We start from the raw sequence: 15,686 nt of genomic DNA, 5'->3' as shown, positions 1-15,686 counted from the left end.
AGCGCCTCCAATTTCACCAGCCCACAGTTTTAATGGCACTTTACCACTTTGAAATAGCTTTCTTTGTTTAAGAGGTATGTGCTTTATGCAATAAGCTGGAAAGCAGACAAAGAAATGTACCTTTTAACCTCCGATTTAAGGAGGCAGACAAAATGAAGTAAATGTCATGATATAGTTGAATAGGTTCTGTAGCTTTCAGATATCACTGAGTCTACTGTATTCCTTGATTTAAACTAAATAAAATGCATTTTCTTAGCTTCTGAGTGGAATGGCTTTACCATTGTGGTCCAGCGTTCTGTCAGTAATATCAGCTACTTGGCACTGAGACATTGTCCCAGGGCGTAGTTTTTCCCCATCCAGACACACTGGAAGCTGTGTAGTGCCACATCCTGACAAGAAGCATCTCTGTTACATACACAGGACAGATGCTTGACAGTTCACTTCTCGAAACCGTCCAAGAGCTAACTGGTTGCCTTTCCACTGGAGGGAAAAGCCAGAAAGGCGAGAAGACACGGAGAGCATGGCAGAAAGAGGGATGGGTCTCAGGGGCAAAGCTCTGACGGAGGAGGAGGACAGACTCTGACAGGAACTTTGTTACCCTATTCATACAGTCTCCTCCCATTTTCTCCAACTCAACGATAAATTATTTACTCCTGTTGCTTTTTGACATTTACTGTCAGCTCTCTTGTGCTGGGTGTATCAGCAAATGTTCTTCCACCGTAAAAGCAATCGAGTTTTTCCCTATTCTGTTTCCTGTCGCTCACAAGTGTGAAACTGAGTAGAAGAGGGTTAGCACACGAGGAGATGTGTGTAACTGAGTTTATAGGTGGAGAACTGCAACCCGTTCTTGTTTGTAAACAAGAAATCCAACTGTTGGATGCCGTTTTTTTTTTTTTATTTAACAACCCAATGTAATGGTTGAACAGATCTCTTACCCTCAGCTCTCTTTGTTCTTTCCTATTTGGGTCAAGAGGAGGTTGTTGTCAGGCTGTGTAGGATGTTTCAGTTTGTTAGTGGGTTTGATTCGCTTCAGAGTAAAGAGACAAAGCTTCCCAAAAAACATTAAAGAAGAAAATTCTTTGCACATGTATCACATTAAAGGGAGAGTATGATCTTTCAGCCTTGTGAATGAACCAAACCCCTCTACACAGCACTAAACTGAGCTTCATATATGTTATCAGAAGTGTAGTTTACATAGCAGGTGAGTGAACAGAAAGGGAGGGCGAACAAGAATTTTCGTTTGTAGGACATTTCACCTTGGAGGAAAAGCAGGTTGTATGAATGCCGTCACCCTTTATCAGGTTTCATTTAGTTGACTAATAATGCAGCGATTTATTTTAATTGTTACAAGATGCGTTGCAAATAAAACTGTAATGAAGAATATTAATTGCCTCTTAAATCTAGTTGTCAGTGCGAACACTGAAAATCTCAGCTGTCTGTTTTTCTCTATGGCAGGCATGTGGTGGAATACCTGGCAGTTTAACCTATTTAAAGATGAATAAATAGTTGACATTCATCTAAAATTTAAATTTAGTCTCTTTATAAGGTAATACTGTGGTGAGTGAGTCATCACTGTTTCACTCTCTCTTCATTTGAAAGCCTTGTTGAATGAGCTTGTCCAGATTAAGGGGTGGATTTAGCTGTGGGTCACTGCCGCAAATCCAAATATTCCAGAGGTGCTGATGGCTGCTGTCATGTTCACAAGCACACTGAGAGCCTTCACGTGCATCCACTCCTTATCACCTTTGACCATTACATTTCTTCGAAATCATGTGGGAACCGGTCTATCACAGCAATAAGAAAGCAGACAAACACATGCCTTTACACCCTCTGCAGTCAGACACAGCTGTGGACCCAAAAAAAAAAAAAAAAATGGGCGCACGTTCTCTCAAACATGCACACTGTCATGCACATGCTTCTTTTTTAACTGCACCTGAATCGTTGAGAGGCTTTCCAACTGCCCGTCATGTCAGTCACACCCTCGCGATTATTTGAAAATGCCCATTGATGGAGGAAAGGAGCGTTTATTTCTTTTTGACCACACGCATACATACATGCGCACACACACACACTGAGGCCACTGCCGTGTATTCAGCTTTCACTGATATTTTTTCCCACAGTATGTGAGACTGAATAGAAAGCACTCAAGTGTGTGCACAGTTAATGGTAATCAGGAACTGGAGTGATGTGCCCTCATGAGTAAGAGCGTTAACTTATCAGGCTGAGACTGGAGATATGGCTGGCCAGCCCTCCAACAAAGGAATTTGTTTTGTTTGCCCAGTTGATATGTTTGCAGTAGAATGCAAACAAATGTTTTAGTCACCACGGCCCAATGTCCAGCCTTGATTCCAAACTTAAGCTGTTTCACTTAAGCTACAAAGGTTCCACATTTTAATAAATAATCTAAATAAATATAACCCGTAATGAAACGTATATCTGTCCAAGAGGGGACCTGTTGCTCCATTAGACTGATTTCTAGTCCCTGCCCTGTATCATGGGCATGGTTTGTAAGTGGAGTCCTCCCTCACACTGGGAGGCACTGTGGCTTGGTCATGAGAGAGCATAAATGATGAAAACAGTGATGTTATGTGACACACAAGGCATGCATGATGAACTATAGCATTACTTCTAAACAAAAGGCATATTTTCCCCCAGGCTTCCCGCCTTAGCGGTTTAAGACGTTTTCTGTGTCGAGGAGAAATGGACAGCACTCATTTATCCAGAAATTTTTCTTTTATGGCAGTAAAGCAGCAGCTGCCAGCTCCTTTTGATCAGACGAGCTGGAAGGAACGTAGCAGAAAGTAAGATAATTCTCTGCCTTTTTAGGCTTTTCTGTTTTTCTCTGTCTGAAACGTCATCCTCCTCTTGTTCAACATCTCTTTCCCTTCGCTTCATGGCCCAAGCAGTGAGCGTAAAGCACGCCTCTGCCTTACAGTAAACTTTCCCAGATCCTGCCCATATCTTAAGCAAAGGTACTGATTATCGGCAGGGCAGAGGTAATGCAGCTCTGCACAGCATTAATTGGCTGATTAACATGAGGACAGTTTAGCACTTCACTGTCTCACACTCACACCATTAATCAAGAGAGAAGCTGTGCCAGCTGAACTGCTGCCAAAAGCCTGACACAGACCACTATAAAGAAAGAAAGAAGAGGTGTGGGTTCAGCACACAGCTGAAAGGGAGACGTGATCCACTCTTTGGTTAGACAGAGTACTGCAGCCTCCGGCCCAGGAAGAACGGATTGAGACTTTAATGTATAGCAGCAGTTCTGGTATGGTTTGTTTCAACAGCCTCTCCTCTTCTCTGGAAGGTCTGAAGAAACATGTAAGGATTTGTTCTCATGCACGAGTCCCAGAGCAGACACACAGAGCGGAAAAATCTTTTGGGTTGTAGGTTATTTGATTTAGTTTGCCATGTTTTTCTTGATTTCTTCTCTAATGAACTAAGCAGCGCAAACAATCTTAGCTTTTCATGTCTAATCACACCAGATGATCCGCTACCATTTCATCACATCAAAGCATTGCATCGGGCAAGGAACCCCCAAAACATCTGCCAGCTGTCCATGCACAGCATTCCAGTCTCAGATGTGCCTCCTGTTTGTTCTTTCACCTCCACTGCAGATGCTGTGAAATAAATATTGCTCTTTTCTCAGTGAAGGAAATGAAGTGATTGAACTGTCCCAAACACACTTAAGCCAAAATTCAGTTTGCAGTCGTTTTCTTTTTTTTTTTTCCCATTCAACCCCTAAATAAATCTTTGTTAGGTCTACCATCTCAAAATTTCACTCTGTACCAGCTCAGACTATGATGTTTATACCAGCCAGAGAACCCTGAACCACACATCTCTAATTACAGTGCACAATGTCTGATCATTGTCTGCAGTCATCCTCCACCCTTTTCTGCACTTTGTCATCCTCATTTTAACTTCATGTTCTTACCCCCTTATTGCTTCTTTTACTCTTCACACACTTAGGTTCATGCTAACAGTTTAATAAGTATGTTGGAAGTGTTTAACAGGTTCTTCAGGGAACTGGTGCAAAATCACAGCATTGCTCACATAGTTCCAAGACTATTCATTTGACTCTAGAGACATCAATCGCACCTCAGAGATGGAACAGGAGTCCCACGTCTGCCACAGAAACTCATTGATATAATTCTAATCTGCCGTACCAGCGATTTTGTGTTGTGACTAGTCAGGTTGCATGCCTTTTCATTTCTTTTCTTTTCTTGGACTTCAAAACACTGCCAATGTCTGCCAGGACCATTGAATTGACTTCTGAGGACAGCTTAATCTATGTAAATCTTTGACTGTGTGTTTGTCTAGTGGCTGATCAGGGACTGTTCACAGTTGGCGTTGAAGGGGCTTCGAGGGCTCTTGAGCTTTTTTTTTTTTTTTTTTTAAGTTGACTTGGCTCACGTATCGGAGCAACACCCACCCTGTGGAAGTTTGAGCCTGCTGTTCTTCTCCAGTGTGCAAACGGTTGACATTTTGACAAGTGATGACTGTGTCTTATTGTTGGGTTTAACTTGTGCACCTGGGTTTCCCTCAAAGCAAAGCAAAGGAGACGCACTGTTTAGACCAGCTGATGTGTCTGTGAGCCAAAGCCATACTGCTGTGCAGCTGTGTGTATTCTTGTGCCTGTGTTTAAGCACACTCATGGCTCTGGAGTAAACACAGTAAATGCATAGTGTAGTTACTGTATCACTCCTATTCGACCCTCGCTGCATTTCCCAGTGTTGCTTTTGCTGGCAGATTGGAGGTGTGCTTGTCATGGGGGTTTTTCAGGCAGCCCTTCTCCCAAGGGGAGCACAAGGAGTGACTGGTGCACAATCAAAGTATACAGCTGTCAGTTTTCCAGTCTTCTTCATTCTCCTTAATGATGTAGTTATACAGGTGAATGTCGTGTTTCTAGTATAAGTGGGAAAACACATATTTAACACACTTAAGTCAAATCTCTGCTGCCCTTAAAGTCTTATTTTGCAGCCAGCAAATGAACACAGTTCATGGAGTAGCATCACCATTACACAAAGCCAGTTATCTTCCTCAGCTTCTACACAAGATGGATGGAAAGGAAATGCCTGTCTGCAACCTGTTATCAATTCTGCCTGGGTGGTTGGCAGTGGATCACGTTCTGTCTTTGATAGCTGGGAGGGTCTGGCAGCTGGACACCCCCTCTACTTTGCTTCTCACTTTGGTCTTGCCTGTTTTCAGTTTTCATCATGTGGCAGATAATTGCCCTCACAGTTATGGGTTTTTTCTGTGTGTGAGTGTGTGTGTGTGTGTGTGCCCATAATTGGGAGCAGCAGCCAGGCTCTCCTTGACTTCCGGTTTTATTGCCATTGCCACCTCTGTGTGTATTATTGTTACTGTAGGCATATAATGGGCTTTGTTGGACGGGCTGTATTATATGGACTATATATATATATATGTGTGTATATTTGTATATGTATATGCGCGTGCACATATATGTATATATTAATATTTTTGTAGATGTATTATGTGAGCCTCTAAACAATAAAACAGTTTTTGCAATTTTAAGCAATTTAACATTCTCTTCATTCAGCATTCATTATTCATGAATATATGCTTCACGTATAATACTGGTCAGGTGTGGTGTGCTGGAGATGGAGCATGTTTTTAAGCTCCATAACCACAAAATGGTGTCGCCTCCACAAACAGAGACAAACTCATCAAATTGAAAGTGATGCACCCAACCTACCTGTAGCAGCACGTGTGCATTCACACAAAGCACAAATGGCTGAGTTATTCTAATGCCATCACTGTAACACATGAACAGTGCTGGGCGGAAATAATGACATGGGCTGAGTGAGCCACTGATGCGAACCAGATGAGGCACTCTGACTTAAAAGGCAGAGAGGGAGGAAACAGAGCAGATCTGGACAAACTGAATTGACAGCACGAAGCGCACAGTGAGGTGGAGCGAGTGACTTTGGCATTCGCATCAAATCATCCATGTAAACACACGACAGGTTCACCTAGACGACGACAACAACAGTGTGGCTCTTTGCTATTTAGATTCTCTTCGTTTTCCTCCTTGCAAAGTTTTGCTTTGGTCTTATTTACTGCACAGGTGCTATATGTGTCTGTGGCTGAACAATACACAGAGTGCTGTCAGTACTTTTTTTTTTTTTTTTTCATATGCGATGATGTTTTTTGGAAACTAAGTGGATCCATTTTATGTGAGCAGTGTTGCAGCGAGCTTGGCCATGGGCCTGCCTGAGGCCTGGTTCAGCACTGCTCTGTTCTGGCCCAGCCACAAAGTGCAGCTCTTTCTCATGCGGCCCCTGACCTCCTGACGCGTTTCCTGACCCAGGAAATAGAATTAACACCTCAGACTGGGCCTTGGGGTCCCACAGCCGCATACACAGCTGTGCATGAGCCCCATCCAGTCAGACTCGACTAGCAAGTGCTCCCTGACAACTGAAGCTAAGATGAAAAAGTCAAGCTGGAGATTTTCTTTGGAGCATATGAATAGAGATTATTACCCTGCTAATTATAATGTCTTTGGTTGGATGAAGAGTTTTAATGCTGCTGCAGTTTCAGTAGTAACTGGAGCCAAATGACCTTCAGTAGCGTCCAAATGTCTGAGACCAAGTCCCCATTCACTTGATTAGCTCCATGTCTTCAAATGCTCTGTTTCTTTTATTACTCGGCTAAATTTATCTAGAAAATAATGCAAAATAATTGCACAATTACAGTTTGACTAAATGTCACTATGACCCACCTGTAGTCCAACATCACGAGGAAATTCTGCAATGGCTCATGTAAATCAAAGTGAGAGGTAATGTGAAAACCGGCAAGTCAAACACCCAGATGGAGGTTTGGGGTTGGCATTTCAGCAGTCATTTTGTAACAGTGCTCTTACAGGTTTAATGCCCCCACCCCACCCCCCCTCAATACTCCAAACCTGGTGCAGCTTTTATCAAAGTGGCCAAATTTCAACAGCGTTTGATCTTTTTTTTTTTTTGGTGGTGCTTTGCATTTGGATCGTGTCTCCAAATCACTTTCAAGTAATGTGAGATATCTTGTACATCAGACCTTACTGGTTCAGCCCACCCCCTGGTGTTCTCCAAAATAAAAATCTATACAATATGAAATGCAATGCCCTCCACCAGGGGTTCTTTAATAACATGGTGGCTTTCTCATGTTATGAATGCAGTAAATCTGGGAACTGGGGTTTAAAAAGAGAAAAGTGGATTATCTGTTTATTAGACGTTTTATGTGAATCATATATCATAAGGGATGGATCTTGATATTCTGAAGTCTTAAGTGCTTTATCTGTTTTCTTCATTAGTTAAAGGCTCTTATGCCGGGCAGGCAAAATGCACACATTTATGTGCATTTGCACACACACACACACACACAGACTAGCTAGTTCCTGCATATAAGCACCCCATGTGTTTGCATTTAAGTCACACATTGCCAATCTCATGGGAGCACTTTGAAGCATACTCCTCCAGAGCAGATCATAAAACAGGAGTATAAGTAGTTTTTCACATAGTTGTATCCCAGAACAGCCCAACACTGCCACCTCCTCCACCTCCACCTCCCACCCAACAGCTCACTGCCTCCACCTTCCACCTCAGTCCACTTACTCTCAAAGGTGCAGGGTGAGCATTTGGCTCAGAGATTGCTGCGACCACGTTTTAAGTGACTCCAATCACATTTCTCTCCAGATGTTCCATAGACAGACTCAGAGAGGCAGCAATGGTGAAAGTGGTGCTGCTCTTGCTATGTGAAAGTTAACATGGCAAACATCAAACGGCGTGCTAGCTGTTTCTTTCTTTTCACAACTATATTTGTGTGAAAATTGGTTTGTCAGCTAACTGTATCTCACCCCAAACTTTGCACCTCAACATTATTGAAAACAGAAAATTTGAATTCTCTGAACCACATCTGTAACTTTTGAGCTGCAGTAGAGTGTGCAAAAACCAAATGTATGTCTAAATGCTGCTTTATGACTCAGGATGTGTTTTATTTATTTATTTATTTGTTAATTATTGTTGCTTGACATATATAGAGATATAAATTAAATAGATAAAATTTTTATTTTGAGTCTCAATCCATCTTTTGTACTGTTTGTGTATCTCCTTCATTAATCCTCATATTCCTTTGTCTCCACAGTACTTTGAGGTGCCTTTTGATTCCAACATGAACCGGACAAAGAACCGTCCACTTGTCAGAGGACAGATCAGGTACCATCTTTTTTTGTCTTTGCGCTTGTTTAACAGCTGTTTTCTCACAATCTTCTGTATAAAATACTTGGCATAGCAACCGCATCTGCCCTGTTGCTCAGTTTAAAAAGACTGCGAAAAAGGACTGAGAAGTGAGAGCAACACAAGAACTCGGCATGAGCTGGAATTTGGATCAGTGTGACGGACCACAGCAGCATTACATGACAGCTACTGAGCCATCCAAGCTGCCTCTTGTACCATTCATACTGGACCAGTGTTGCCTTGCTCACTGACCTTGCCCAGGCTTTGCTGAGGCATATTTTTCAAGGCGTGAAACATGACGTAACACCCCGTGGGTGCTTGTTTGCAATATTATAATGTAGTTTTAAACCTAAATGAAACATTAGCACCGAGCACTCGTCCAGTATTGATTCACATACTGTATTTCTATTACAGCTTTATTTATTGACTTCTTATGGCACTGGGGCAGAGCTTAGTGTGTGATATAATGGAAGCCAGAGAGGAAAGCTGCCAAAGAGAGAAATGCATGCCAGCAGTGCCTGTCCTCTGTGTTACACCTGTCGGGTGTAATGCGAGCTCTTTCCCAGGTTTGGAAAGAGGAGGTGGGGGCTGCTGTGTTTAGGGTGTAGTTTACCTGACTGTCTCTTACTGCTTAGATGGGAGATAACCTCTGCATTGGTACCCAGTGAACTGGTTGCACCGCCACACGCCGACAAATTTTTGGGCGACTGCCACAGTTCAACAGCAGGCGCACGCACACATCATGCATTGATTCATAAACCACAAAAACACAAACCAGACATACGTCCTCCTCCCCTGTACTTGGGAATAGGAACTTGCTCTTATATATTTCACTCTTCCAGGAAATGCTCTGTGATAATTTCCTTTTTATATTTAGTCAGGCAGAATAAAAGCAAACTCGTAGACATAAGAGGATGAATCACTAACAATCACTAACAGTCCAATTTATGTGCAGCAGGGACAAGGAATCGAAATACATCTGTTGCCTTCACCAGCAACCTAGTCACTTTGTGACTGAACAGCCTGTTGGTATCACGACTGTTCCTTGACCCAGAGCTATCTCATCCCACTTTTAGGAATTCTGCATTGACATGCTGTTTAAACGTGGACTCTCCTGCTGTTCAGCTGGTGATTGAAGATGCTCTCTGACTGTCTAAACACAGCCTCTCCTCTCTGGCTTTTAGTGTGTCTCTGACACAAAGGAGGTGTGTGTCTGTCTGTCTGCGAGACACAGAAACGTCATATTTCTCTCCCTGCGTTTCTCCCCGTCTCTCTTCTTTCTCACTCAGACGTACAATCTTGCGTAGAGACAGCGAGCAGATGGGAGGCGGGACTCTCCTGTCAAACAATTCATCAAAAGGCCAAATTTTACACATTTTCCATTTTGTTTCCTGAATAAGGCTTTTTATAAGTCAAGTGCTGTTCCACTGCTAGATCTGCTTGACTGTGGACATCTTGTCTGCCTCCGTAGGATGCAAGCAATCATTTTATGTCATGACTACAATGGTGTATCATCTTTCCCACCTTTTGTTGTTGTCCTGTAAGATCTGAACCCTGATCCTCCATCCTTTGTTGTGGTCTTGCTGAATGTGAGGTTTCCATCTGTGGTGATGCTAAATAGCTTTCAGCTTGGTAAGAGAAGGAGCCCAGAGGATTAGCTTTAGTCTTTGAAAGGTGAATACTTGCACCGCATTTTTATTTATTTTTTTTTTTTTTTTGTGTTGAAGTTGTGTGTGATTTGGATGCGAAGAGAGTTAACCAAGTTAGCCTCGGGTTGGTTAGTGTTCAGGTCATCATACCTCCGTCTATTGTTTTCAGTAAAATAATTTTCAAAGTCCAGGTGCATTAACTGCTTTCAACCCCATATCATGAGAGGAATTTGCTTTACAAAACCTTTCCAAGCTACTTTTTTAAGGTGGGAAATAAACTTAAAGGCTCAGCTTCTTTGTTTCTTCATGACTAGAATTGTGACTAATTCAGGTATCCTCTTTTTAATGTCTGTAAAGACAAAAAGGAAAGTAAACTGTGTTGTGAAGGAGATATGTAATTCAATTCAGCTTCGTCCTAGCATAGATGCATTAAGTTGTTTACCAACTTTGTCCAAATTTAATTTCCCTCAATTTCTTTGGTTTTCTTTCCTTTGTGTGCTTCTGTTGCTGTTTTGACTACAGAATGAGCTCTCTGTTATTTTTTAGGCTTTTCCTCTGTATTTACTGATTTGTATGTCCTTCTTTCTGGCTTTTTAAAAAAGAAAATATATATATTCACAGTTTTCTGGTGTTGAAGCCTCTAATGCCACTGTAGATTTTCTCTGCAGTTGCTTACCACTCAAATATTTAAAAGGTAACTCAGTTTTAAGTGGAATCTTCCTGTTTCTTTAAGTCATTCCCTTGTGTTTTCCATCGGGATCCATGGCCTTGATTGTGGTCTAACCAGCTGCCCACATCCCCGGCTTTCTGTATTGACTTTACCCACCTGATGCTATGCCTGCGGCCGTGTCAGACTGTAAGTGGAGGACAGTAAACCCACCTCAGGCCATGTGACGCATTCCCTCCACTGACCCCTGCTGAGCCAGCCCACAGTCAAGACTGTCAACAGCCCATAGGCATCCTGCACGGCCCCACCTCAGCCCACATAAAACAGACATAACACCACTAATCACATTAATGCGCCCTGCTCTGCCGCACCACCAAAATAAAAGCCCTGTTTGCTTTTTGAAGAAAAGGCCTGCATTTGGTCAAGATTTTAATCTGCCCACTCTCTAATTTATGGAGCATTTACTGGTGAATTTGAACCAGACCTTGCCATCACTGCTTTCAATAAAAGATGAGGGGAGGAGGAGAAGGAGGAAATCTTCATCCGGCTAAAAGCCTGAGCCACTGTGGTTTTCTGCAGCTAGTTTTGATCTCTGCCGTGTGCACACGCTTGCAGGGCTCCTTTTTATCCCTGACAAACTCTTATCAGATGAGCTTTTTGGAAGCCTCCCGTTTTGAGACTCAGCCATGCTCGGCTGCAGACTGTCAGTGTGTGGCCCCCCATAGGTATGAGCTGGGCATGTTTGGTTATCAATGTCCGATCTTGTGTCTGCACAAGCCAACAAAGCTTTGTCATTTCATAATCTCCACTGCCGTGATGGGCTTTTGTCTGTGCCTGAATCTGTCTATTGTAACTTGCCTTTTATCAAAAGGAAACTCATCTTGTAAATTAGCTTTTGTTGCAAATGTTTTTTTTGTTGTTTTTTTTTTTTGGTCTTGCTGATTAAACTAACTTAAGTCTTTGCTTTCCTTTCATCAGTCCACTCCATGCTGTGTCCTTTGCTCTGGCCTGTGGGGTTCCTGGAGTAGCTCTGCTCACGCTGGCTGTCAATCCTATAACGGGCTTCTTGGGCGGCCTCAACATCTTTCTCTACACCTGTTGCTACACACCACTCAAGAGGCTCAGCATCACCAACACCTGGGTGGGTGCAGTTGTGGGTGCAATACCTCCTGTCATGGGCTGGACGGCGGCCACAGGATGTCTGGATCCAGGTACGACTCACTCAGCTCGGATAAGGGTTTTAGGGGATTCACGCACGTGTGTACATGCTGAAGTTGAAACAAGAAGCTGGTCGAGAGAAAAAGATTCAAATGAGGGGCATCTTTAACAAGTTTATCCAGCTCCTCTACTGGGTGGATTTGCTGCTTTTCTCAGTTTGTATTTCAGGATGATGAAATGAGTTTTCCATTGACATTTGATGAAACTAAATGATAGATTATTAACATTAAAACGGTTTATAATAGAATAATAAATTTCAGACCTAGGTGCATGCAGATATCCATATTCAGGTAAATCAGCAGTGTTAGAATCTGTTGAAGGTATTGCTGTCCTCACCTTTCAAATGTGAGATGAAAACGCAGCATGTCATTGTGAACTGAACACAGGTGCTATTTCCTGTGTGCCCACACTTTGAAGGACAAAGAGAAACTGCAATATGTGAATTTAATGCAGACACCTTTGGCATGATAGATTGGCAATTTTTTTGTTTTTGGATGGAGACATTTATTCATATTCAATTTCAAATGTTAATAAAAGTGTCACCTTATTCAAGCCTTAATCCCCGTCTCAATCCAGGCGTTAGGGTGAGGATGATTTATATATTCTACCTATAATTTACAGTCTCTCATATTTAACAATTTGCATCTTAAAATGAATTTGTATTAGTGTTGTTAATTAACATATTGTTCATATCGTTCTTTAAGCAAAAATAAGGAAAACATGAGCTTATTTCAGTTTTTCTTCAAAAGGTCAATACTGCGTTTACTTGATTTGACAGAAATTGAATACGTTTTGGGTTTGGGCTGTTGGTGAGACAGTTAATCAATAATGAAAACATTTGTAGCAGCTAAAGTCACGTTGCTGTTTTCAACAGCAGCTTGTTGTGTGAGTGCACCAGGACGTCTCTATCCAGGCCTGACATCACACTAAATAAAGCTTTATTTACCATTGGCCCAGAATCCCTGTAGTACTGTCGGCTGTCCTTGTTCTCAGTGCCTGTGGAGTTTGAATACACTTATTATAAGTGGCTTTGGACAAAAGCATCTGCCAAATGAATGTTATGTTAAGTCAGCAAAGAAACAGGCTTATCCAGCTTGTTTGGTGGACACATTAAGTGATCTGTTATGACAACTGTGCGAGATGTGTTTCATCATGTTGCTGCTGTAACTCAGAGAGAAGTGCTCATACAAGTTCGTGTTTATGCTGCAGATATTTAGTGAGCTCTTTCAGCATTATGTTTAATGAGTTTACTTGGTTTTTAGTTCTGCTGTTTATTTCAAGTGGGCAATTGATTCTATGGCAACTCAGTATTTCCTCTATATGGGCCCATTTTTTTGGGGGGCGGTCTCTTTGAAAACTCAGGTTTGACAAAAATGCATGGACAATATTTTTCTTCCTAGACGTGGTAAGGGACACCAAGGTTGTCAGTCTCCAAGGAAGCCGGCTGATTTTCTCACAGCCATTAACATTCGATTTGATTTGAATATTAAAATATATAATTATTAACCTAGACAGCTCCATCATAAGGAAACACTGCAGATCTGGGGAATTCAAAATGTGAATCAATTAAAACTCCACCTTACAGCGTAGCTTTAGATTTTACTTGACATGAGCAGTTCATTTAACAGATGGTTATGTTGGAAAAACCATTTACTTCAGCCTGCAACTTGTGATTCAGTCAGAGAGATGGTGAATTTCTGGCTGCAATGATCGATCTTAATATTGAGGACGATCTGACTTTGCCATATGACCTACTTTTCCGATGGAATTGTACAAATCGTGTCATTAAAGCTGCTATATTTAGATATTTAATTGCAATAGTTCAGTCGTCAAGCTTGGCGTAGTGGCATATGTGCAAATGAATTTATCTCGCTGGAATGCACTCTGGGGACTGTAGTCGCCTTCTGTGTTTCTCTGCTTCACTAAAACTCAGATATTGTATAAAGCAGCCGTTTATCTTTTGTGTTAAAGTTTTAACCATCAGGGTTCGGTCTAGCAGCACACGAGTATTGTTTCAACTTTTAGCAACAGGAAAAAAAACTAGCAAAGAACACTCAAATCAAGCAGCCGTTGCAGGAGGAAAAGTACAATGTTAAAAGAGACTGAATGTCTCTAGAAGTAAGAATGAACAGACCCAGCAGCAGAGAGAAAAACAGCTGGAGGAGGGGAATAAAGTACATCAGGAAAACCAAGGACGACCGGCACCGCAGATGGAGAGCAACAAACAGGAGGAGGAAAAGAAGGCGCAAAAAGAGAGACTGGACATCTTGACAAATCAGAAAACGTTAGCTGGGGAAAAGTATCTGTGAAGACGCTGCTGGTTTGTTGATACTGCACAGTGTTTTGGGTTAGAGTGAGTTGTTTCTGATCAGGAGTGGGTCAAAATTTTGATGTGCAGCTTTGGATATTTTTGATAAGAAGTCTGTTACTGTAATTCTGAGCACTTCTGTCCTGATACTGTAGCACGTGTTGTAATTTATTAAAATAATCAAACCAAATTAATTTGCCCCTCATTCTTTTTATCTCCCCCCCCCCCAGGGGCTCTGTTGCTGGGTGGTTTGCTGTATTGCTGGCAGTTCCCCCACTTCAACGCCCTCAGCTGGAACTTGAGGGAAGACTACTCCCGCGGAGGCTACCGCATGATGTCCGTCACCCACCCTGGCATGTGCAAGCGGGTGGCCCTGCGCCACAGCTTGGCTCTGATCGGCCTATCGACTTTAGCGCCCGCGCTGGACGTCACCACCTGGACTTTCCCCATCGTCTCGTTGCCCATCAATTTGTACATCAGCTACCTGGCCTTCCGCTTCTATCACAAGGGCGACCGCAGCAGCGCCCGCAAGTTGTTCTTCTGCAGCCTGTGGCACCTGCCCATGCTGCTGCTGCTGGCGCTCACTTGCAAGAAGCCTCGCAGCGACCAGACGGACACGGCTCTGTCTGCAGCTCCATCTTTACCCGTCGCGCTGCAGAGCTAACGAGTTCCATAATTGCCCAGACACCTCATTTTAATGGAGATGCTTGCTCGGTGTTTCCCCTGACCACCCATCGTGTGGGGCGGGGGCTGGGTGATGGAGACATTATTTTACCTGTGAGTTTAATTCAAAGCAGCAGCTCTCACTGCAGATCAGGAAATGAGCTGGAAATGATTTAAATCGAAACAGCTGATTTACAGAAAACATGTGGGATTATCACATCACGTTTTAATGGTCTCAGTATGTGTGGACTGTATATATTCTGTATTTATTTACACAGGAACACTCCGGTTCCCTTCTGTGTCGTACACGACTGATGTTGAACCATCCTGTACAGTTCAAAGTTGCCTCCTTGGATTCACACTGCACCCCGTGCATTGTATAGAAGGCGGACCTGAAATCACCATGTAATCAAAAAAATCTGGGTTTGGTTTCCAATAAGAGAGAATATAAAAAAAACTGGACAAATGTAAAGTTATTCTGAGGCAGCTACAGCGCTGCACTCTTATCTGTTCATGCTTTGACTTTTACCCGACCCCTGCTACTTGACAGTTAATAATTCTCATTTGTGTTTCGCAAATGAGCAAACGCACCGATGAGTCTTCGCTCATTTCCATCATTTCAAAACGGTTCGCCTGCACCACAACACAGGGAGTAGTTAGGCCCTGTTAGAAACACGGGGGCAAATGATCTCGAACAATAAACGCATCGTGATTGTAACTCTGTCTTATGTGTCCTCATTTACTCGGTTAGCGTTTCCGCCTAAGCTGCTGCGTACCTGATGTCCAAACGTCGCTCTCATCGAACGCACACAGTCCGCTGCTTCGCCTCGTTAGGTGGTGCTGCTGACTCAGTGGACGCGTAATATTTGGATTTAAGTTTCAGCTATAGCCTTAGTGGATATGTTCAATTTAAGCACAAATCACCATCCCTCCAATAAGCTCCA

General features: G+C 42.6%; 1 protein-coding gene across 1 annotated transcript in view; it reads left to right on the top strand.

The window, feature by feature from the left end:
* cox10 (cytochrome c oxidase assembly factor heme A:farnesyltransferase COX10) overlaps positions 1-15,228 on the top strand; it is a 29,393-nt gene extending 14,165 nt beyond the window's left edge. The window contains exons 5-7 of the mRNA XM_029527526.1: positions 8,146-8,216; positions 11,532-11,764; positions 14,310-15,228. Of these exons, the coding sequence (XP_029383386.1) occupies positions 8,146-8,216; positions 11,532-11,764; positions 14,310-14,743 (738 nt within the window). The 3' untranslated portion in view covers positions 14,744-15,228. The remainder of the gene's footprint in view (positions 1-8,145; positions 8,217-11,531; positions 11,765-14,309) is intronic.
* Positions 15,229-15,686: the final 458 nt, after the last annotated feature.

This window comes from Echeneis naucrates, chromosome 19, assembly GCF_900963305.1.
Source record: "Echeneis naucrates chromosome 19, fEcheNa1.1, whole genome shotgun sequence".
In the NCBI taxonomy this organism is placed as follows: domain Eukaryota; kingdom Metazoa; phylum Chordata; class Actinopteri; order Carangiformes; family Echeneidae; genus Echeneis; species Echeneis naucrates.
Note: the sequence above shows the minus strand (reverse complement) of the source record. Positions and strands in the feature narration are given on the sequence as shown.